The sequence below is a fragment of the Capricornis sumatraensis genome, chromosome 11 (genome assembly GCF_032405125.1).
Source record: "Capricornis sumatraensis isolate serow.1 chromosome 11, serow.2, whole genome shotgun sequence".
NCBI classification, from domain to species: Eukaryota; Metazoa; Chordata; class Mammalia; order Artiodactyla; family Bovidae; genus Capricornis; species Capricornis sumatraensis.
Window position 1 is genome coordinate 79,528,524 of NC_091079.1, and position 24,061 is coordinate 79,552,584.

Consider the following 24,061-nt stretch of genomic DNA (forward strand, 5'->3'; position numbering starts at 1 on the left):
TAGAAAGTCCTTTATTCTCATCATACCTTACATAAACTATTCTTAGCTAGGGAGGGAAAAAATGAAAATTATTGGTAGATTTAAGAGTTTCAGATACTAAGAGTCATCAAACCTACTCTTTATTGCAGTAACAACTAGAGTAAATAGAGAAGAGGCCAGTGCTGCAAGAAAGGGCAATAGAAGCTAGCATTAATGGCCTATAAACCTCATCTACAGGAATTAGTAGAAAATGAATTATACTAGCAACCTTCATGTAGTAACTCATCATCCTACACTATGATTTAGAGACAATGTACTGAGTAGATTACAGGGTCAGAAAGAGCAGACACTCTAAATTTAGTCAACATAAATTTCATGATAATGTAGTTACAACAAACAATATTGTGATGGCAACTGCAAATAAAGGTGTCTGGGTATTCACTCTGGGGGGAATTGAAAAAAGTGAGTGCTGTAAAATTAGTGTTAAATTAATCCCCTCCAAGGGTAAGAGGTTATGTCTAATGGAAATAAAATTCCAGTAATTAGATTATTTTAAAAAGAAGTTGATACACATCTCTATGCTTTCCTATGACTAATTATTCCATAAAGTCAATGCTTTGCTCTAATTCTCTATTCAACAACCTTCTGATATGTAATTCAGCCCTTTATTCATCAGAAATGCTGTGATCCATTTATACAAGAGTTATTTGTTATATGGTCAAGTATCTTTACCATGACTGATGTCATGATGACACAGTATTTATGCTTATAAATTTGTACTTCTGAAATTTAGTTAATCTCAATCAGCTCCCTACTACTTGACAAAAAAGTTGCTAAACCTGAAACATGATGGCTCCATGAATACTATCCAAAGCAAAAAGCATCCACTTCACCTATCACAAAGATTCATCAGAAAAAAACAAATAAACTTGAGCTGCAAGATCAACAAACCAACAACGCCATTTTCCATTTTCAATGAGGAAAATATTTCTGAGTTTCCTTCAAGATTCTCTGAATAATCTATTTTATAGTTTGGACTGTGCATAATTCAGGATAAAATGCAAACACTGATAACAACAACAATAGTATCAGTTTATACTCCTGAGATTAACTCCTAGAACCGTTCTGTGATGCATTATTTCCATTTTCTAAATGAAGAAAGCGAAACAGAGAGAGATGACCTACCTCAAGTCATACAATTGTTAAATGAGAGAATTAAAACTTCAAGTTTATCTGAGTAATGTTCGTAGACATGGTTTCAACCACTATGCTATATTTTATCCTATATATTCCTAAAATATTTGGCTTAATGAAGGTAGAAATCATAATTTCAGATATCTACAGCTACATGACCAAATTCTACTACGTTAACTATTTCATTTCTATATTTTAGATTCTAAGAGGTAAAGTTAAAACATTGTAAAGTTTTAACACAGTGAAGCACAGTGTGTCATACTGTGATAAGTGAATACAACATGCATTCAGTTAAGTGTATCAATTTAAAAGCTTTAAGAATAGCAATGAAAATACTAATAGATACCTGTTAATACCCATAACGGTGTCCTTCAATTCTCTGTCATATATATCATCCAAGATGTTTCAATAAATATATGAAAAATTTTACTGAAAACTTACTTTGCAACCTCCGTGTTGGGCTCTCTCCATGGAGCTGTCGTCGTGGCATATATGGTGAAGGATGGGGAAGTGGCAATGAAGAAACATCATGAGTCTGAAGCTTGTACCAATGTGGCTCATCATCTAATAATGCTGTTTCTAATTCAATTAAAATCTACAAAGCCAAGAGACAACGAATTGTCATATGACAATAATATAGAAATTCTATGAAATGATTTCATGATAATAGTAATGTTGTTAGGTCAAAAGCAAGGTTATACAGTAGAATTGCCCATATGCTCAACACTAGTTAAATATATAAATATTTATAACTCATTGACTTAACAGCTTTATATACCTAAGACATTTATTTTGTAGCTCTTTGAACTACTGGAGGCTGTAGCAGACCCTCTATTAGAGGCTGTTAAATATGACATTGATGAGATGTTCGGATGGCATCACCAACTCAATGGACATAAGTTTGAGTAAACTCCAGGAGTTGGTGATGGACAGGGAGGCCTGACATGCTACAGTCCATGGGGTTGCAAAGAGTAGGACACAACTGAGCGACTGAACTGAACTGAAAGAGAACTTATTACTAAATGTCGGTAAATATAACTAATATATGTATACTGTTTTACGGTTTTAAGCTTACATTCATTAGCTTAACCTTTACAAATTCTAAAACGGGGATATAAAAACAAGTTAGAAATGCTTACTGTGTGTTAAGAACCATGTCATGAAGTGAAGTGAAGTTGCTCAGTCGTGTCCGACTCTTTGCGACCCCATAGACTGTAGCCTACCTCCCTCCATGGGATTCTCCAGGCAAGAGTACTGGAGTAGGTTGCCATTTCCTTCTCCATGTCATACATTATCTTAATTCTTGGGTAAAAACTACTAGGTTGGTCTTATTAGTCAACTTTTTACAGATAAGCATACCAAGGTTGAAAAAGATTTAAAAAATTGTTTAAGTCTGCATTGCTGGTAAGTGAAACAGATGTAATATAAATCAAAGACTGTCTTACTTAAAACTCAGTTTAATGTATCATGATACTAAGAATTCAAAACAGGAAAGAAAAAAAGAATGGATTTTTAAGTGGCTCAGCAGTAAAGAATCTGCCTGCAATGCAGGAGACGCATGAGACATAGGTTCAATCCTTTGGTTGGGAAGATTATTCCCTTGGAATAGGAAATGGAACCCAGCCCAGAATTCTTGCCTGGAAAATTCCATGGACAGAGAAGCCACGCAGGCTACAAGTCTGTGGAGTTGCAAACAGTCAGACACGACTAAGCACACAAACACATCACATCACCACATATTATAATATGAATATATAATAAATTTGAAAAGGAAATCAGTCCATAGAAATAAATGATTCTTTTTATTATCTTTCAAAGTCATGCAAATATGACAAGGTCTGTGTTTAAGGATATGAGAACTGTTATAGCTATGGGAGGTAAAAAAGTAAAACAACTAAGGTACTCTTCATTCTTCCTAAATTGTCCCTAGTCATTTTCAAAAATATAGGCATGTGTTTTAAATGGTTATACACACACACACACACACACACACACACACACACACACACACACACATTTAACCCTCACTCTAGCCCTTCTCACTCTACTGAAGAGGAAACTTTAGTGCAAATATATTAAATAACTTGCTAAGTACCAAAGTCAGGAAGTAGCAATGTCAGGAATGCACAACCAGGCAGCAGAAGCTAGTCTCTGATTTTAGCAATTATATTCCCTTTCTTTCCAACTCTTTGATTCCTTCGCTAACAACATTCAGTTCAATATTTCTATGGATTGTTGTTTTACCCATGATATTACCATTTAATTCACTCAGGAAAATCAACCATGCTGAAAAAAGCTGAAAGCAGTTATCTTAGTATGTTAATGGTGAGAGAACTGCCTCTCATCTGTTCCCTGCAATTCATCCTCTACCTTTCAGAGAGAAATATTTTCTCAAGTATATATGAAATCAAGTCATGCTCTTTCCAAGCTGTCATTTGTTCCCATTATCTACAGGATAAAATCCAGCCTCTTAATATGATACATGAACGGATACAATCAGACGTCAGTTTAGCTTTCAAGTCTCATTTCTTACCACGTTCTTTTCAAATTTCAATGCAGTTGTCCAAGACTCCCATAACTCTAGAATCTTGTATTCCCTCTGCAGGAACTTTACTCCCTCTGACTTTGCTAAATTCTAGTTTCTTTGTGGAGTCTTCCCTGGACCACTTACTTCCCCTTCCCTGCACAGCAATTTTGTATTCCTACTGCACTTTCCCATAGAACATCTGTCATGCTACGTTATAATTGTTCATTCACTTATATGTATTCTAGTGGATTATAAATTCTTTAAAGAGAGGAATATACCTTGTCTGCCTTTGAAACCTGTCCCTAAATTTATCCATTTATCCATGGGTAAATGATTGAATTATATTGGTACAACTGGTTTAGTAAACTAAAAGGATATACAAATACTATAAAAACATCAATAAGTTTTTTTCTTAAAACAGCAGCTAAATTCATTGTTAAATTATGTTTACTTTCTCAGGTATTCAAAATATAATATTTTACTGACAGTCATATAAACAAAAGTATTTGGGATAACATGAATAGTCTAAGCTTTAAAATAGTTCCAGATACCTCTCCTAAAAATTCACTTTCTTCCTCTCGAACTCGAGCTTGATCCCAAAGGGTAATCTCCAGCATTCGTTCCCGAAATTCTCTTCGATGGACTGGAGAATAAATGAATGTTTGGTTCCATTTGGGCTCCAAAGTTTTCTTCACTGTTTTAGTTCTTCTCTTGTTTTTGTCACTATGAAGAAAACAAGAATATATGAACTTACATAAACCTTCATCTTAACTTTTGCCCTAAAATGTATTAAAGTTTCGCAGGAAAGAAGTGAAGTTTTCCCATAAATTTGTCATATATTAAAAATACTGTAATCTTCAAAATTACTATTGAAATGTAAAAGGCACAACATTATGTAACTTTGACTTAATAACAGAATATTACAATAAATATGAAAATTTTCCATGATAGATAATTAAAAACAGTCTTTCACAAATTCTAAATAAAACCAGACTAAAGAATATTTAACTCTCTTTTTTTTTTTTTAAAAACACAGTGCTCTACTGGAAACCTTTAAAATGGAAATCAATCTATTGGCTACATACACTATTACTTTGAGTATTTGTACATATGCAAATTCTATACACAGTATTTGCAACCAATATACTATTCACTTAAACTACAGAAATTCTTTGTACAATAAATCTAATAAATTGTTATGTTTGCGTCTGTATATCCATGCAGTTAAGCTAATGAGCAATTGTAATTACATATTCTCAATTTTCTTATATATCCACACTTCCTCATTTGACATTTATAGGTCTTTATAAACATAGTAAAATTATTTCTGTGTGAGGTAGCTGCTATAGTCTGGGCTGGAAATGCAAGTTTGCCATCCTGATGGACAGAACTTCCAGTTCAGGGGCTTTCATACTTTTTTCTGCTGCATATTTCTATCAAATTAATGTTTTTTATTATGCATTCCATTATATACATATATATTTATAAATTATATGCATGTATTACTTGCATGCATATAACTGCATATAATATGTAATATTGCATTCATTGGTAAATATACAAAAATAGGAATTAAAAATAGATGAAAATTAAAAGACAAATATTTCTTTCTGAACTCCAATGAATTGTTTCGTATATTCCCTGGGTACATCCATTCTTTCTGGAGATCACTACTTTAGCTTATTGGAGAGGATCAATGGCTGAATAGGAACAAAGAAAATCATCAAGGAAGGCGATGTTAAGCTATCAGAAGAGGCTATTTGAAGAGAGAAGTGCCAATGAACAGAAAGTGGAACTGTATTAACTTCTTCAAATTCTCTCAGCACAGCACAGTTCTAAGAGTATTGGGAAACAGGAAGCAGTTTGAACTAAGAAGGGATAGAGTACCTCTAAATGAGGGAGTCTATATGACTTTTCCTAGGTGAAAACAGAGCTTGCTGTTTAATACAAGGGCTTCCCAGGGTGTGAGTGGCAAAGAATCCTCCTGCCAATGCAGGAGATGCAAGACATTTAACTTAATGAATCAAAAGCATGTATTTAATGCGGCCATTTAAAAGCAATGTATCTTTATTAATTTCTATGGTTTCCCTAGGAAAATAACTTTGGAAACCCATGTAGGAAATCTTATCTCCATTCAAATTTATGAAAAAGAAGTGGCACTGTAAATTAGAACTAACTAATAGAGAAATAATGACAAGGACTATGATTTATGACTGTCACTTCCTCCTTCCAAAACTTTAACAAATATTTATAAAGCATCTACTTTATATTCTATCCATAAAAGAATGAATTATGACACCCTGTCAGAGATAAAAATTCCTTCCACCAACATCAGAAAGAAAATATTTAGATGGAACCTTGCCATCTAATCCAAGAATGGTTTATACTGCTTCCTACGACCTGTGGCTTTTCTTCCAAACAACAAATAATTCAAACTAAAAGCACAGTCCTTTATTCATGTGTAAAAACTTATGTCAACAGAATAAAAAAGGTTGAGGTGATAAAGTAGCTGTGTGAGTTAACCAGAGAATTCTGTTTTCTACTACGGATAAAATCCTGACACAACTTTATTAATAAAGTGAGCAACAAGCTTGCCTAAATATTCTTCAAATTCCTGATAACTGACAAGAAAACTCAGCTGAGAGATAATCTGAGAAAAAAAATTCAAAACTTTCTTAATTTTTTGCTGTAGAGAAAAGATAAAAATTCTATATTGGGGAATACAAAGGAGTCTTTAAAGGGACTTTCTCATCCATCTGAGCTCTGCTCAGAAAGTGGGAAGAGGCATGAAAAATAAACTAAAACTAAACAGTCAACAAAAAAAAAAACAAATAATCTGAGAGACTTTTATCATCTTCAAAAACAAGCATTTTTCTTCAGAGCTCTAGTAACTTGTTGAAGTGAAGTGAAGTGAAAGTCACGTCTGACTCTTGTGACCTCACTGACTATGTCCATGGAGTTCTCCAGGCCAGAATACTGGAGTGGGTGGCCTTTCCCTTCTTCAGGGGATCTTCCTAACCCAGGGATTGAACCCAGATCTCCCACATCACGGGCGGATTCTTTACCAGCTGAGCCACAAGGGAAGCCCAAGAATACTAGAGTGGATAGTCTCTCTCTTCTCCAGTGGATTTTCCCAACCCAGGAATCAAACCAGATCCTCCTGCATTGCAGGCGGATTCTTTACCAACTGAGCTATGACTTGTTACGTGGCTTACATAAAAGCATATGTGGAAATGCACAATTTTCTGCAAGTTTTTATGATGGCAATCTAGGATGCTTAGACTAGTAAACTCGCTGCACTCTGAGAAGCAAAGTGATGTGGCCTCCCCGTGAGATGGTAGATAATATGGCTGTGACATCTGTCATTCAACTGAAGTTTTAAGTTGGATTTACCATTTTAGTTATTGCATATCCTCATCTTCCCTTACAGTTCAAAGTGTATCCCTCCCCAAAAGACAATCTAAGTTGTTACATAACAATCTTCTTTAAGTAAACTTTATCAGATAAAATCATACAGCAGACAGTTTCTAATAGTTTAGGAGGCTGTGGCAACCTCACATATTTTCTGAATAATTTGTTTTACTAATTTTTTTTCCAAAATATGTATCAAAGTGTAAGGCCTTTGTTAACTGCTTACTTGTTATTGTCTTTGTTGAGGCTATTCTTCAGATGATACTGTGGCATTCAATACTGATGACTTCAAGTTAAACCAAATAAGAGAGTATGCAGAAGCATACAACTATGTTTAAAACCACATCTGTATCTGGCTACTTCCATCCTGAGAAAAATGACCAGACCAGCCCTAGAAACCAGGGATGCAGAAGAGCTAGGGAAGGGAAATTAGTGTACTACTTTTTTCCTTTTTCATGGTGTTTATTGGATAATTTCTTTCACTTTGCATGTGTTTGAAATTAAGAATGATTAGATGATTTTTGATAAGCTATTTCTCCTATCCTGATTTCTCTATTTAAATCAGGGTAGATTAATAACATGCATACTGATCAGCATGGACACAAAGTAAATGACACTTTAGGAAGCTAAATCTTGGCCCAATGGTAGAGATTCCTTGATGATATAGGTAATTAAATATAAAGCATGTTCATTAATTTTACAGAATGTAGAGAAATAATATATTAGTAAGAGAAAGTAGAAACTGTAGAGGAATATGATGAATCCTAGGAATCATTATGCCTATGTTAAACTTTATAAATATCTAACTGGTATGATATTTAAAAAAAAATTTTTAATAAATGACACAAAATCAAAAACTCCCTGCTATTAACATTTCTCATCTGTTTTCAAGAATAATTACTTTTGTTTCATATCCTTACCTTCTGTCTGGAAGAAAGTAAATTTTAACATAAGGATTCCTTGGCCTCCCATCTTCCCTGGAAGGGAGGTCCTTTGCTCCCAAAATTGTAACTATTAATTGGTGACCAACCTTGTCAAACCACAGTTTTATCTGAAAAGCAAAAATATTTATTTATCAGCTTAACCATTTATTAATATAACAGAATGCTTACATTCCCAATCTTTGCCCCATTCTCTTACCCTGATATTAGCATAGAATATAAACTTCACTTAGTAAATTGCAGTTAACTTAAAAGGATATGCTATAATAACTTCAATGAATGGAGAATTTAATTCAGATATTTTAGTGTGACAAATCTCTTGAAATTTTTGTAATCTAATTTGATAGCTTATTAACATGCACATAATAATTGTACTGCTATAACAAGGACTTTATATAGGATTATTCTGTGTCTACATTTACGCAGGAATCATCGTAGTTCATTTTGGTTGCCCTACAATACTGAGTTCAGAATAAGTGCTCAAAATGAACTGAACAGGTAAGTTGCTCATATGGCATTCATGGGAATATTTTCAGCAAATGTTTTATGTTATATCACAGCAAAGATCTTTCAAAGATTATAAGTAACTAGGAATTGCTAGAAGATTTAGTAAACAGACTGCTTAAATTTGTATTTAAAACTATAATAAATTCATCTTTTAAAGTTTTTTATACATAGTCTCTTTTTCATTTGTGAAGCAAATATATTCATCCTTAGAATAAAAGGGTATATTTTATAATTCAAGATGAGAAAATTAGAATAATTTGCCTATGTCATAATTAAGGATTAGATCTTCACATCCAGCTGTTGAATTCATTAGACTTAACAACTGTCACCTCCCACACACATCTCACACTCCCACACCTAGTGATGATGACTATGATTCTGATTCACATTTGGTTCAGAATTTAGCACATCCCTGGCCACTATCTTCAAACTGAAATTGAATTGGAAATTTGGAGCTTGGGGAAAAGTTTTGTTTACGTAATATGCATACTTGATTTTCAATGGTTTGATTTTTTTCCTTTAATTTGGATGCACAATGTTTGCAACCGCTTGGAAGACTTAAATATATATCTCATGTCAGTCCTTTCCTCTCCACTCCAAAGCAGACAGTCAGGGCTGGGCCAAGCTCTAGGCTATATACATAAGACCATCCATGTTAAAAAAATATACAGATAAATATATATATGATATGTTAGTAGTTCAGTTCCAATTTTAACATGGTGTTGTTGAGTCCCTCACTTCATATCCTAAGAGGATGAGAGGCCAAGCAAGAATTTTGAGTCAGAAGACTAATGGCCCGGAAAAGTATATAAAATTATTTATACACTTTTTTGTTTGGTTAAATGAAATTAGTCCTCTTATAAGAATAATTATTAGAAATGTTTAAATTTTACAAATGGTAATACTACTCTTTATATTAAGTCCTTATGTTTAATGCAGGTATTATTATCTTGAGGCTCTACAACAAAAAGTTTTTTGAACTGACTTGCTAAGTACAGACCTTAGTCAAGTGGTTTTCAAACTGTGGTTCATAAAACTCTTGTAACAGTATTATCTGACTCATCTGTTTAAAAGTTACAAATTCCTGTGGCCCACCTTTCAGCTACAGAACAAGAATGGGGCCCAGAAAATTTGCATTTTAACAAATCCTCAGGTGACTCTCATTTCCATTAAAGCTTGAGAACCACTGCCTTAGACTAGGGAAGCAATAACCTGGAAAAAAGCATCTGATATTTAAGTGAAAAAAAAAAAAAGTTCAGCACCTGAAACTAATGGCAACATTATAAACTATACTCCAATATAAAACTTTTAGAAATTACTATTAAAAAAAGAAAAAAGTTCAAGTATTTCTTGCCCAACAATATTAAAACAAAGATATAGATGAGAATAGATGGAAAAAAGAGACATTCAGGCAAAAGATATGAGCAGGAAGAAAAAAGTAAGAAACACAAGAGTGTTTCATACATGAGATGAAACAGATGTCAGAAAGATTCAAAGTTCCTCTAAGTTTGTGACCAAATCTCACTACTTTCTATATTTTTTATTTTCTATAGCAATAAGAGCTATGGCTTTATTTTCCATGAGGTTGAAAATCCTTCTTGGAGCATCATGACAACAATATAAGACACTTCAAAAAAGAAAAAAACTTCTGAAAGGCTACAAAATTGTTTTCCAACAGTGCATTTAAATAACAAAGAAAAATAATAAGTATTGTTAGACTAAGTTCATAATTAATTATTGGAGCAAATTACTGATTTCTGTGAGTACTTTATTAGGGATTGACACTAAACCTTTGTTGTCATCTCCACAGGCAGCATTTTTGCTCTTTTAAAATTATTATAGCTAAATCTTAAGATATATATTTGAAATGCTTGATAAGTAGTATTATTTTTAGACTTTCTTATGCCATGGAAAACCAAAAATATCATTTATTAATAATATTCACTCCTCACACAAACAGATATTAGGTACTAGCTTTCATATTTTCACATTAATACTTTACAGTTTATTAAATTATATGTTACAAATATATACATATTAAAATAATATAGATATGAAACAGGCACACTTTGTACTGATTTTTTGATGAAAATTATATGTCTTAATAAACTGTCAAACTGGGCAGTTGATCAATAGCCCTAATTTTCATTTTATATTACGGGACTTGCATTGAAGTTTTTAATAGATATCCAGCTCACAGTATCAAAACAAAATTATTTTATTTGCTAGATTACTAGTCACATTCCTAAATGTGCTTTTTAAATGAATGTTTGGAATATATCTGTTTTCTCAAAATAAAATAAATATACTTCCACTGTTCTAAATATATTTATTTTATATCATTTTCATTAATAAAAATATTGGTATCATTGTACTTGCTTTAATACAATTTTCATGTGCCACTTTTAAGTTTCCCAAGCAGACTCTGAGCAGTTTAAGTAAATATTTTACACTAGATAGTGTTAACTAGAACAACTTCAATTTTTTAAAATTTAAATTAAATTAGTATTATTGAAAACCAACAACAATAACCAAAGAAAAAAAGAAACCCATGCAGCAAAGCAAGGAAAGCATAATACTACTTTTTTAAAAATGCTATATTAACATTACTTTTTGGTATAGGGGTTTCCTAATGAAAAGAGGCAAAGAACTTGTACCCAAGTATTGCAGTAAAAACAAATGGAATTATAATTACATAATGTAAACAAAATAAACCCAACACATTTTATTTGGATTGTGATTTTGTTCTATCAAATTCATATAGTTTTCAAAAGTTGAACTTTATATATAATATGCAGAAAATTCATATTTTAGATAAGGTACAAATTTATTTGCCAGTCTCCTCAAGGAGTAATTGCTTGGAAAATGCAAGATAATGTAGATGTTAAGTGATATAATGAATGATTTAAAGAGACAGTAACCTTAGTGTAATAAAAATATCAACAGTATAAAATCAGCTATTTGTGTCAATATTACAGATATAAGTGAAATCTACATTAAATGTCAACCTGAAACTTATGAGTTTCAGTATTCAGTCCACCATATAAAATCACTAACAAAGATTGTCTCTTTAAATTTTTATTGTATTTTAATCCCCATGCAGAATTTTACAAACTGGCTCATAAAATGATTTGGAAGTCAATAATATGGTTTGGAGCAACATACCAAATAAAGTTTTCCTACTATGCATTTTCCAAAAACATACAAATAAGGGTTAAAACACAATTTTCGATTCTATCAGGCAGACAAGGCCTTTACCTGAACCCTAGGAACAAAAGGCGTTGTTCTTCTACTAAGGCTTTGGCTCTGGTAAGCAAAATTAAAGAAAAAAGCAATAAAACAAAACCAAAAAGGACAACACGCTGGAACTAAAAGACCAAAAGTAAAAAACACATACAACTATCCCTTAAATACATTTTTCCATGACAATATATATCTAAATTAAGTACTTCAACATAATGAATAATTTTCCCAAAATTATAAAACAGATTAAGAACTATATAAAATCTGAGAAGCTTTAAATCAGATTTTTAAATGTATCAACATAGCAGGAATTAAGACTGAATGTAAAACAATATAATCAGGCTCATATACTCTGAAAGAATGAATGTAAACATAAAATACGAGAGCCAAGATATTTCAGATATCATCCTTAAACACACTACATAGAAAAAAACATAGTCGAAGAAGAAGTTAGATAAAAATACATTAAAGAATTATTAGTGAAAAGTCATCTATAGAAGTAATTATCTAACTTTCCAAAGGAATATGGCTAACAAAAGTCTAAAAAATATTAGCCAAGTCAGCTTTATCATTTCTTAAAAGAATAAACACAGAAAGATAAAAGTGTGCTGGAACACACTGGATTAATTCGTTGCTTCACACTTTAAGAATCTATACTAGGAACTAGTATTTAACCATCATTTTCAGACATTTACTGTGTACCACCTGAGATAACACTAGTTAGAGCTAATTACACTTATTAATGACAATAATATTTTTCTTTTTATTTATACAGTTCTTTCTATATTTTCAAGCTTTCAATAACAGTTTATTGCCAAGTTTATTGCCTAAAACAATGCTAGGAAGTAGTTGTTCTTATCGCGAGTAGGTAGATGAGGAAACAGAGACATTTAAAAAAAAGCCTAGACAGACTTGTCCAATCTCAAAAAGTAAGACAGTTTTAAAGGTAAATAATAAAGCTCAATTCCGGTTAAAACACTCTATTTCAAATTCGTAGAATAAAATCAAATTTCTTTTCTCTTCTAACTTTTTTTGTTTTTTCATTTTGAAACAGCTTCCCAAAGATACCACAACCACTGGAACATTGTGCCTTCATTAAGACATGCCAACAGTTACAAGAGGAACAAAATCAGATTCAAGTTTCTGGGTTTGGGAGTGGATATCAGGGCATTTATTTTTTGTTCCTTCACCAGGATTCCATCCCATCTCTCACATTTTTCATGCATGTCTCTCTTGTTTAATTAACAGTTGTGAACAGTTAAAGGTTTTAGATGTTTCCACTGCTATACAGAAACAGATAATAAGTACTAGGAGGACTGCTGTCCAATGTAGCCATCATCAGACAAAATCTGATAATAGTTTAAGACGTAATCTAAAACCCAAAGGAAAGTGAATCTTTAAAGCAGACTATCACTCAGCCATATGAGTCATCTTTATCTCCAAAAACCAAGCTAGTCTCAAACTTCAGTTGTCTTCTCTTTCATGAGGAGACATTTCCAAAGGAAGAAAGGAACGTTTAGGTATGGAGTATGTTCCTGGTATCTGTCTGCATAACCCTAAATGGATAATTCTCTAGCCGAAGGGTAAGGGATGTTTGAAATTCACAGAGATTAGCTAGGCATGCTGAAGAAAAGGACTAACAATGTACTCAATTTTGAAATATATCTTACTTTTCTTGCCTTCCCAACTGTCCTACCTGTTGTTGACCATAAACCTCAAGGTAATGAAAGATTTTTGCAAGTAAATATTACTTCAAAACTAAAACATTTACTGTCAAAGAAATAGTGTTTTCAAATAAAGTAATCCTTTAAGGTCAACATTTTTCCATCTTCCAAAATGACCTCAAACGAGCAACTCATAGATTTTTGAAATCAACTGTCTAAAATCTATGCCAATTTAAACTTAACCTTTACGCATAAGTTTATACATTAAACTTGGCTATGTAAACATATTTTGTTTTGTCAGATTATTTTAAATTGAGATGAGATTAAAGTAACATGCCATTAACCATTTTAAAGTGTACAATTCGGTGGCATTTAGAGAATACACAATGCTGTGTCACCACCACCTCCTTCTAGTTTCAAAACTTTTTCATCACATCAGAAGAGTCATGATTCATCACATTCTGTATCTATTAAGTAATCGCTCACCATTTCCCCATTGCCCCAGTTTCTGGCAACTACTAAGCTGCTTTCTATCTCTATAGATTCTGGATATTTCATCAAAAAATGATGAAGTATTATGCATCTCATTGCAATTTGTGATTAATACGATTCATTTATTTTAAGCATGAAATGTCTGATAATATCTGTAACAATTCAGTTTCATACAAATGAAGAATCTGAATTTGCACACTATGATTTATTTTGCATTTTTAATGTCCCTTCATACTTCATCCTGCACTACCAACTTCAGGACATTCTTCTTACATAATACTTCTAAAATAACAAGGTTGTAACAAAGAAATATAAAAGATAAAAGCTCAAAGAAAAAATTTTCATTTATAGAAAATTTGAAAACAGCTATCAAATTTCGAAGTAGATATAAAGAATACATACCCATTCTTCAGCTACTTAGTCCCTTTAAATGGGCATAAAATGGATATGTACAATATTTACAAGCTCATCACTAAAAATGGAGTCAGAAAAATATTAAAACAAAGTAACTTAGGGAAAAACATTGCAGCTATTAGTTAGCCACTGACTCTGAAGTAAAATGATTAGCAATAAGAATTAATGTGTTCCTAGAGACAAAATTCTGAGTCACTTCTCACTTTTGAAATAGTTAAAGGCTATATCTTAATTTAACACTCTATCAAAAAACTAGTCAAAGGCTGAAATTAATTTTAAAATATTGAGAGAATTACAGAAGCAATCCTTCAAACAAGGAAACTGCTAAATTACGGAAGCCCACAAATTTAAAAAAGAATCAAAATAAGGGATTGCTGACACCGAAAAGACTAACATACAGTCCAGGTGTCATAAACCTAAGCTCATACAGATTTTCTCACCAAACACATTAATGGCACTTTCATAGTTATGCTTGAGAATAACAACAAGCTTGCAGTACAACTCAAGCATGAAGAAATAAATGGAGTAATAGTTTTAAATTCATCAACAACAGCCTTGCGCATGAAAGTTTAAATAATGTGTTATATCTCATATATTTGAGAAAATACCAGTCCATGAACTGACATAAATATATTAGGAAGGAAAGCTCACATAATATACAAATTATCTTGTCAGATATTATATTAGCAGACATTAACAATGTCATAATTTTATAAGTGAGTTATGGACCCAGGTAAAATCTCATCAAAAATCAAAAATACCCAAAGGTAGAACAGAAGGATATAGGAAACATAATATTGCCTTATGACTTCCTGAGTGATGATATAAGTGGACAAATGTTTTCCCAACCTCTGCATCATTAGAGCAAACCAAAAATTGTCTCCAGTAGGCAGAAATTGGGTTAAATATAAAGGAAAATACTATATCCAAAAGGGTATCTTGCTTAGTTTTGCTGCATGAATAAAATGAAGGTAAAATTAAGTTTCATGAAGGTAAAATCCTCTGCTGTATTCTCTGAGCTACTAGCATTAAACTGATGAGGGGATAGATCTTAATATATATTACCTGAATTGATAATTGTAGTTTAATTTGGCAAAAATATGTTGGAGGAAAGTTTTGGCAAAAGATTTCAAGAATCTTAAACTTTTTGTCTTTCACATTGTAATTTTATATCCAAACAAAAATTATCCTGACAAAAGAATTTTGTCCTAACAAAACATGCAAGATTTATATTCAAGGATTTCCATGGCATCATTATTTAAAATACTATAAATTACAAACAAGCAAGATATCCTATAATAGCAAATTAAGTTAAAATGGGGTATTAAATAGGAATCAAAATCATTTTAGGATGAATTAAAAAAAATTAAAGGAAAATGTATATGATACATTGAGTAAAAAAAGAAGTTTTAAAATCGTATATACAGATTTATTATAGTTCTGTTTAAAAATTTATATGTATGTGAATGATTTTGCTTTAGTGGCAAGAATATAGGTGACTTTAATTTTTTATTTATCTGTGCTTTCTTGATTTACCAAAAGAAATATATATCATATTTATAAACATTATCTTACTGGAACACACTTCTAGATCATAAAAAATGATAAAATGGAACATGTGTTAAATTATAATTATATAGATTTTAAACCATCACTTACAAACACAAGTACTATATACATTTATGTTTTCCCCAAATATTCAACAGTCTTACCTTTCTACCAAATTCACTTTGAACAGTGAGGAAAAGTAGTTGAATTTGAAATCTGTCTAAATGCCCACACTATGAACCCTCTGTTCCTAGTTCAATTTCTAATATAACCTTGAGATTTCAAAAGAGGCAGCAACAAAGTGGTACTTACTTATTATGGGAGTCTAACTTCCACTCCCTCGTTCACCAACTGAAGCTAACTAAGTACACACACACACACACATACAGATTTAATATATACTGGAATCATCAGCCACCCAGTGCTTTACTTATAGATGAAACTATCTAAGGGAAGCCATGATTAAAAATTAAAAGCTAACATTTACTAACACTTTCTAAAATGGTGGAAGAAAATACACATATACTTGTAACCATAAATGTCAACATCTGTGCTGTCAATGTATGTAAGAGAATAAGTAGAAAGATGCTACTTATTGTAGAAAATGGAAAAAACACCACTGTCCTCAAATGAAAAAGTTCACTCTGTTTATGAAAGAGAAAGGAAAAGAAAATAATAAAAAGAAGAAATCCATTTTAGTAAGACATTTACAATCTCCTAATAGTATTTCATATTCTGTTATTCTCATTTTTGTGATCAAAGTAGTCTCAGAACAGAAGCGCCTAATGACTTTTACTATGTTATTTCTGCTTATACTTCCTGTATCTTCAACTAATTAATGGAAACTCTTAAGAAAAATCAAACACTTCTCCTTCCCCCAGAAAATAAAAGGACAAAATCTGTACCTAATTTAACAAAGGTAGAAATCGCTTTTAAATTAGACCAAGAATAGTTTTGCTTTTAACTGTAACAGTAACAATTATCCAAAATTCAATGTCTGAATTTTGAGAATCTAAAGAGTTCTTAATACTCATAAAATTTCAGGTTAGTAACTCATCAGAATTAGTATCAATATTAATCTGTTTGTTTCTAAAATATAAGTGGATAAATTTTAATATTTTTAAATGGTTTAAAACAGAATGACAACTTTAGAAATTAATAAAATGTGAGGGCCTGAATTTGCAAAGCTCTTCAAATATGGGTATAAGATGGATAACTTTATTTTTAACATTTATTATAAAATGTTCAAATTAGGGGTCACTTAATATGAAATCCACATGATATACTCAGTAATCTATTATTTATTTCCCCATTTTCTTAGCTGAGCAAAAATCATGACCTTGAATTTTGGAATAATATTACTTACTGAAAAAGGTTTTAGATAGCATCACGAATTCTAATTCCCACCAAATTCCAGAAAAGTCTAGCTCTAATAAAGAAAGCATTCTGTTAGATAATTATAATTGAATTTAAATTAATTAAAATTACTAAGAATGACAAAGTTGATGGTGAAAAGCACAATTATATTCTAAATAGGACTTGGTTCACAAAAAATGGCATCATCTAGTAAAAATACTACTTGATATCCCCAAGAGAGAAATTAATCTAGTAATTACATACTGAAAGTTGTCCAGATAAGAACTGTGGAACATCCCTCAACATGCCAGGACTCATGGGAGATGTAACGGAAATAGAAGGACGATCCATTTTTTGAGATTCGAATGAGCTAGAACCTGAAATGGCAATTATACATAAAGAATAACAATGACTCTTCATTAGTATTTAATAATCTTGACCATATATCTTGTTATTTTTAATACCTACAAAACTTCATTATATAGACCTTTTTCTTAGCCACAATGTTCTAAATATACTTAAAAGGTTTCTTTAAAAATATAAGTGCAGCTTACGGATTCTTGAAAGACCAAGGGTGAACCATTTTCTGTGCCAATTAGACTAGAAAGAGACCTCAGAACCTAACTACTTCATCTGTTGTGTGTTCTAAACTCATATCTTACAATAATATACTAGGGAATTTTAAAAATAGAAACTTAAGAAGGAAAAACGCAAGCCAAAATCTAAATCAATAAAGCAACTCAAATATGGTCTAAACTTGTAATGCTAAAAACGTAATTACTAGAATATTAACTGTGGAAAGTTCTCAGCAGTGGTTTCTAACCATATCTGGAAGAATATAATAAACTAGATGGGTAAAAAGAAAGTGAGAAGCTATGAAAAAAGATATAGGAGAGCAGAAAAAAGCAGAACTTCAGTACCCAGAAGTTATATGTATGAATTTATTTGTATGGAGAGGCATGAACAAATCGCAAAGTGAGTAAAATGGAGCTAATGAGATACTGACAGAATTTAATGCCTGGAACTCTGGGCTACAAATTTTGGCACTAATAAAATATCCATGCTAAATTTTTCTGAGTTAGGTAATAAAAACTGCATTTGAGGAAGATGTCTTTACCGTTCATTTAAAGTGTCTGAATTGAGCGAGATGAAAAAGTTAAGAATAAGTGGAATTCAATAAAATATTAAAGAAAAGGAATGACTGGAAAATGGACTGAAAAAAAAGAATTGAGGCAATATCACAAAATTAGTAACTGAGGACCCAAATTAATTAGATATGCAAGATTAAGGAAAAGGGAGGGGACATTGAGATTTCAAGGGTTATAACCAGATATGGTCCCCTATGTCTTGTTCTCTGCACAGGACAGAGCGGATATTCCCTGGATGCAGAACTCGGGAGACGTTCTGTGTGTAAAGGAATGGTTGAAGAAGTTAATTTGGAACCCGTCACAGTGACCCTGCGACACCACAGAGACATCCAGGGGAAAATGTAAAGCAGGTAACAAGACATGCAGATGGGACCAAATGTCCAGTAGATATTAGCTGTAGAAATTAAAATGTAAACTCTCACCCTAATTGGGGTCCTCCATAGGAACCTGGAATGTCAGGTCCATGAATCAAGGCAAATTGGAAGTGGTCAAACAAGAGATGGCAAGGGAGAACGTCGACATTCTAGGAATCAGCAAACTAAAATGGACTGGAATGGGTGAATTTAACTCAGATGACCATTATATCTACTACTGCGGGCAGGAATCTCTCAGAAGAAATGGAGAAGCCATAATGGTCAACAAAAGAGTCCAAAATGCAATACTTGGATATAATCTCAAAAACGACACAATGATCTCTGTTCATCTCCAAGGCAAACCATTCAATATCACAGTTATCCAAGTCTATGCCCCAACCAGTAACGCTGAAGAAACTGAAGTTGAACGGTTTTATCAAGACCTACAAGACCTTTTAAACTAACACCCAAAAAAGATGTCCTTTTCATTATAGGCAACTGGAATGCAAAAGTAGGAAGTCAAGAAACACCTGGAATAACAGGCAAATTTGGGCTTGGAATGTGGAATGAAGCAGGGCAAAGACTAATAGAGTTTTGCCAAGAAAATGCACTGGTCATAGCAAACACCCTCTCCCAACAACACAGGAGAAGACTCTACACATGGGCATCACCAGATGGTCAACACCGAAATCAGATTCATTATATTCTTTGCAGCCAAAGATGGAGAAGCTCTATACAGTCAGTAAAAACAAGACCAGGAGCTGACTGTGGCTCAGATCATGAACTCCTCATTGCCAAATTCAGACTCAAATTGAAGAAAATAGGGAAAACCACTAGACCATTCAGGTATGACCTAAATCAAATCCCTTATGATTATACAGTGGAAGTGAGAAATAGATTTAAGGGCCTAGATCTGATAGACAGAGTGCCTGATGAACTATGGAATGAGGTTCATGACATTGTACAGGAGACAGGGATCAAGACCATCCCCATGGAAAAGAAATGCAAAATGGCAAAATGGCTGTCTGGGGAGGCCTTACAAATAGCTGTGAAAAGAAAAGAGGCAAAAAGCAAAGGAGAAAAGGAAAGATACAAGCATCTGAATGCAGAGTTCCAAAGAATAGCTAGAAGAGATAAGAAAGCCTTCTTCAGTGATCAGTGCAAAGAAATAGAGGAAAACAACAGAATGGGAAAGACTAGAGATCTCTTCAAGAAAATTAGAGATACCAAGTGAACATTTCATGCAAAGATGGGCTTGATAAAGGACAGAAATGGTATGGACCTACCAGAAGCAGAAGATATTAAGAAGAGGTGGCAAGAATACGTGGAAGAACTGTACAAAAAAGATCTTCACAACCCAGATAATCATGATGATGTGATCACTCACCTAGAGCCAGACATCTTGGGATGCGAAGTCAAGTGGGCCTTAGAAAGCATGGCCACGAACAAAGCTAGTGGAAGTGATGGAATTCCAGTTGCGCTGTCTCAAATCCTGAAAAATGATGCTGTGAAAGTGCTCCACTCAATATGCCAGGAAATTTGGAAAACTCAGCAGTGGCCACAGGACTGGAAAAGGTCAGTTCTCATTCCAATTCCAAAGAAAGGCAATGCCAAAGAATGCTCAAACTACCACACAATCGCACTCATCTCACATGCTAGTAAAGTAATGCTCAAAATTCTCCAAGCCAGGCTTCACCAATACGTGAACCGTGAACTCCCTGATGTTCAAGCTGGTTTTAGAAAAGGCAGAGGAACCAGAGATCAAATTGCCAACATCCGCTGGATCATGGAAAAAGCAAGAGAGTTCCAGAAAAACATCTATTTCTGCTTCATTGACTATGCCAAAGCCTTTGACTGTGTGGATCACAAGAAACTGTGGAAAATTCTGAAAGAGATGGGAATACCAGACCACCTAACCTGCCTCTTGAGAAATCTGTATGTAGGTCAGGAAGCAACAGTTAGAACTGGACACGGAACAACAGACTGGTTCCAAATAGGAAAAAGAGTACATCAAGGCTGTATATTGTTACCCTGCTTATTTAACTTCTGTGCAGAGTACATCATGAGAAACGCTGGACTGGAAGAAACACAAGCTGGAATCAAGATTGCCGGGAGAAATATCAAGAACCTCAGATATGCAGATGACACCACCCTTATGGCAGAAAGTGAAGAGGAGCTAAAAAGCCTCTTGATGAAAGTGAAAGAGGAGAGTGAAAAAGTTGGCTTAAAGCTCAACATTCAGAAAACGAAGATCATGGCATCCGGTCCCATCACTTCATGGGAAATAGATGGGGAAACAGTGGAAACAGTGGCAGACTTTATTTTTGGGGGCTCCAAAATCACTGCAGATGGTGACTGCAAGCCATGAAATTAAAAGACGCTTACTCCTTGGAAGAAAAGTTATGACCAACCTAGATAGCATATTCAAAAGCAGAGACATTATTTTGCCAACTCAGGTCCGTCTAGTCAAGGCTATGGTTTTTCCTGCGGTCATGTATGGATGTGAGAGTTGGACTGTGAAGAAGGCTGAGCGCTGAAGAATTGATGCTTTTGAACTGTGGTGTTGGAGAAGACTCTTGAGAGTCCCTTGGACTGCAAGGAGATCCAACCAGTCCATTCTGAAGGAGATCAGCCCTGGGATTTCTTTGGAAGGAATGATGCTAAAGCTGAAGCTCCAGTACTTTGGCCACCTCATGTGAAGAGTTGACTCATTGGAAAAGACTCTGATGCTGGGAGGGATTGAGGGCGGGAGGAGAAGGGGATGACCGAGGATGAGATGGCTGGACGGCATCACTGACTCAATGGACGTGAGTCTGAGTGAACTCCAGGAGATGGTGATGGACAGGGAGGCCTGGCGTGCTGCGATTCATGGGGTCGCAAAGAGTCGGACACGACTGAGTGACTGAACTGAACTCAATGGATAGTATTCACTCCCAAAGAGAATACAGTGTAAAATGAAGGGGAAAACGGTAAGCCTTGGGATCAGAAGTAATGGTGATATCTTCATAGCATTTAGAAGTGGAAAGAATACTGCCTTTATATTAAGAAATAAGCTAAGCTTCAAGTAACAGGAAGACACTTAGAACATATTCTTCAGTATTCTTTAAATATCCAGGGCTGTAGGGACAATGATAGATCATTTTGATAATGTAACTTAGGAGTCATGTGGCAATTAAAATTATATGAAGAGAAAAACTTACTGAGGAACTAAAAATAGAGGTTAAGAAATAGGCCTTGGAGAAAGCTACTCTTCAACTTGTAAAACAAACAGGACTCAATCTTATTTGAGAAAGGACCCCTGCTCTAATAGAAACAATTTTGGAATTGTAGCCTAGGGGTTTTTCAAATAGCTACAATAAGATAAAGGATTCCATACTGCTTATATAATATCTGGGTGATATAAGTGAATAAAAACTTTACCTACATCATAGTCTGCTGTGAAAATTAGTATAAGTAACAATATCTAGCATAGTTCCAGGCATCCAAAATAGGAGTGATGATGATGATATCATTATATATTTATGATAATTATTATCATTATGCTACTGCTGCTGCTGCTAAGTTGCTTCAGTCATGTCTGACTCTGTGCAACCCCATAGACGGCAGCCCACCAGGCTCCCCCGTCCCTGGGATTCTCCAGGCAAGAACACTGGAGTGGGTTGCCATTTCCTTCTCCAATGAATGGAAGTGAAAAGTGAAAGTAAAATCGCTCAGTCGTGTCTGACCCTTAGCGACCCTGTGGACTGCAGCCTACCAGGCTCCTCTGTCCATAGGATTTTCCAGGCAAGAGTACTGGAGTGGGGTGCCACCGCCTTCTCTGATGATTATGCTAGTACTTATAATTTTATGTGATCATAATATTATTTTGGATAAAATAATTTAGCAACTAGCCAAAGGTACTAAAGCAAATATATCATATAATCAAATTTTAAAATTTAGAGCTAAGCCATTCCAAAACGACTTGACCTCTCTGGTAAAGTTTCTCTCTTTTTTTTAATTAATACTCATAATTATAATGTGAATGTAAAAAACCCATCTATTTTAATAGTATTCTGTTAATTGACATGTGTATAAAGAATCCAGTCACTTCTCACGACCTTCATTGCAACCACCATGCCTTAAGTCACCGTTGGCTCACCAGTCAAATACTGAAACAGCCTTCTCACTAGTCTCTCTGCTTTCACTCCATTTAGTCTATTTTCAATACAGTAGCCAGACTGTAAAACACGTTTCTCCCCAAAAACATACTATGCAGCTCCTGATTTCCCTTAGAGTGAAAGCCAAATTCTTTACAGTGCCTCGTAAAATCTCTGCAGTTTCGCTGCCCCGAGACCTCCCTGGCCTCCCTCCTGCTGTTCTCCCCTTCGCTCACTCTTGCAGCCACAACAGTCTTTTTGCGTTTTCTTAAATGACTCTTAGGCTTTCCTGGCTTAGCGCCACTGAACTTCTGCCCTCTGTACCCGAAAAGCTTTTTCCTCAGATTGCCACTCTGTCCAATCTTGCTCCCATTCTTCCATCTCAATGTGGTCTATCCTGATCAACATATTTCAGGTTGCAACCCTCCTCTCTTCCTTCACAACATGCCTTTCTGTCAATCAGTCAACGAACTTAATTCATTGGAAAAAATTCGTTTGCCTAATATCTGAAAGTAGCATTCAAATACAAGTAATTTAAAATGCCTATGTAATTTTAAAATGTCTATATAATATATAAAATTGTAATTAACATATTTGCTTAAGATATTTGCTTAATATCTGAAGTAGCATTCAAACACAAGTAATTTAAAATGTCTATATAGTTAATATTATTTCAACTTAAATGTCTATTGTCCCATTACTACTTTGTTAAATCAGAACTATTACCCATTTTCTGAAAATATAAATAAGAATATATATGTAATTATTCACTAGATTGTCCTCAGGATTCCCCACATTTACTGAGGATTAGGTTACAAAGTAGTAAATTTTAAAATTAGATTAAATTTGGGGACAGAGTGAAATTTTGAGTAGTGAACTTACCTAACTGCATTTTAAATACCTTCAGTTTATAGTAATATACCTTAATACAGCTATCTAAAAAGTACATGGTAGTTAAGACAGTGTAGTTTAAAAAAATCATCTTAAGATATAGACTTTTGTACTTTTTTCCACAATAACAGGAAATAATACTAATCTTCCATCTTTATACAAATGCATACTTGATAACATTACTATTATATTTCTTACTTTGTATTAATAAAGAGTTCATTTGACTCAGATGATGAATGACTTTATGAATGACATTT

The 24,061-nt window shown here is 33.6% G+C and overlaps 1 protein-coding gene across 37 annotated transcripts in view; it reads right to left on the reverse strand.

The window, feature by feature from the left end:
• Positions 1 to 24,061, reverse strand: part of RIMS2 (regulating synaptic membrane exocytosis 2) — a 592,618-nt gene that overhangs the window by 264,170 nt on the left and 304,387 nt on the right. For 31 of the 37 annotated variants that reach the window (XM_068983626.1, XM_068983609.1, XM_068983618.1 and 28 more), the window contains 4 exons: positions 17,541 to 17,653; positions 8,032 to 8,162; positions 4,252 to 4,423; positions 1,615 to 1,768 (listed from right to left, as the gene is read on the reverse strand). In XM_068983626.1, coding sequence (XP_068839727.1) covers positions 1,615 to 1,768; positions 4,252 to 4,423; positions 8,032 to 8,162; positions 17,541 to 17,653 — 570 coding nt within the window. Of the gene's footprint in view, positions 1 to 1,614; positions 1,769 to 4,251; positions 4,424 to 8,031; positions 8,163 to 11,817; positions 11,866 to 17,540; positions 17,654 to 24,061 lie in introns of all 37 variants that reach the window. The other 6 variants (XM_068983627.1, XM_068983610.1, XM_068983614.1 and 3 more) reach the window with 1 other exon arrangement.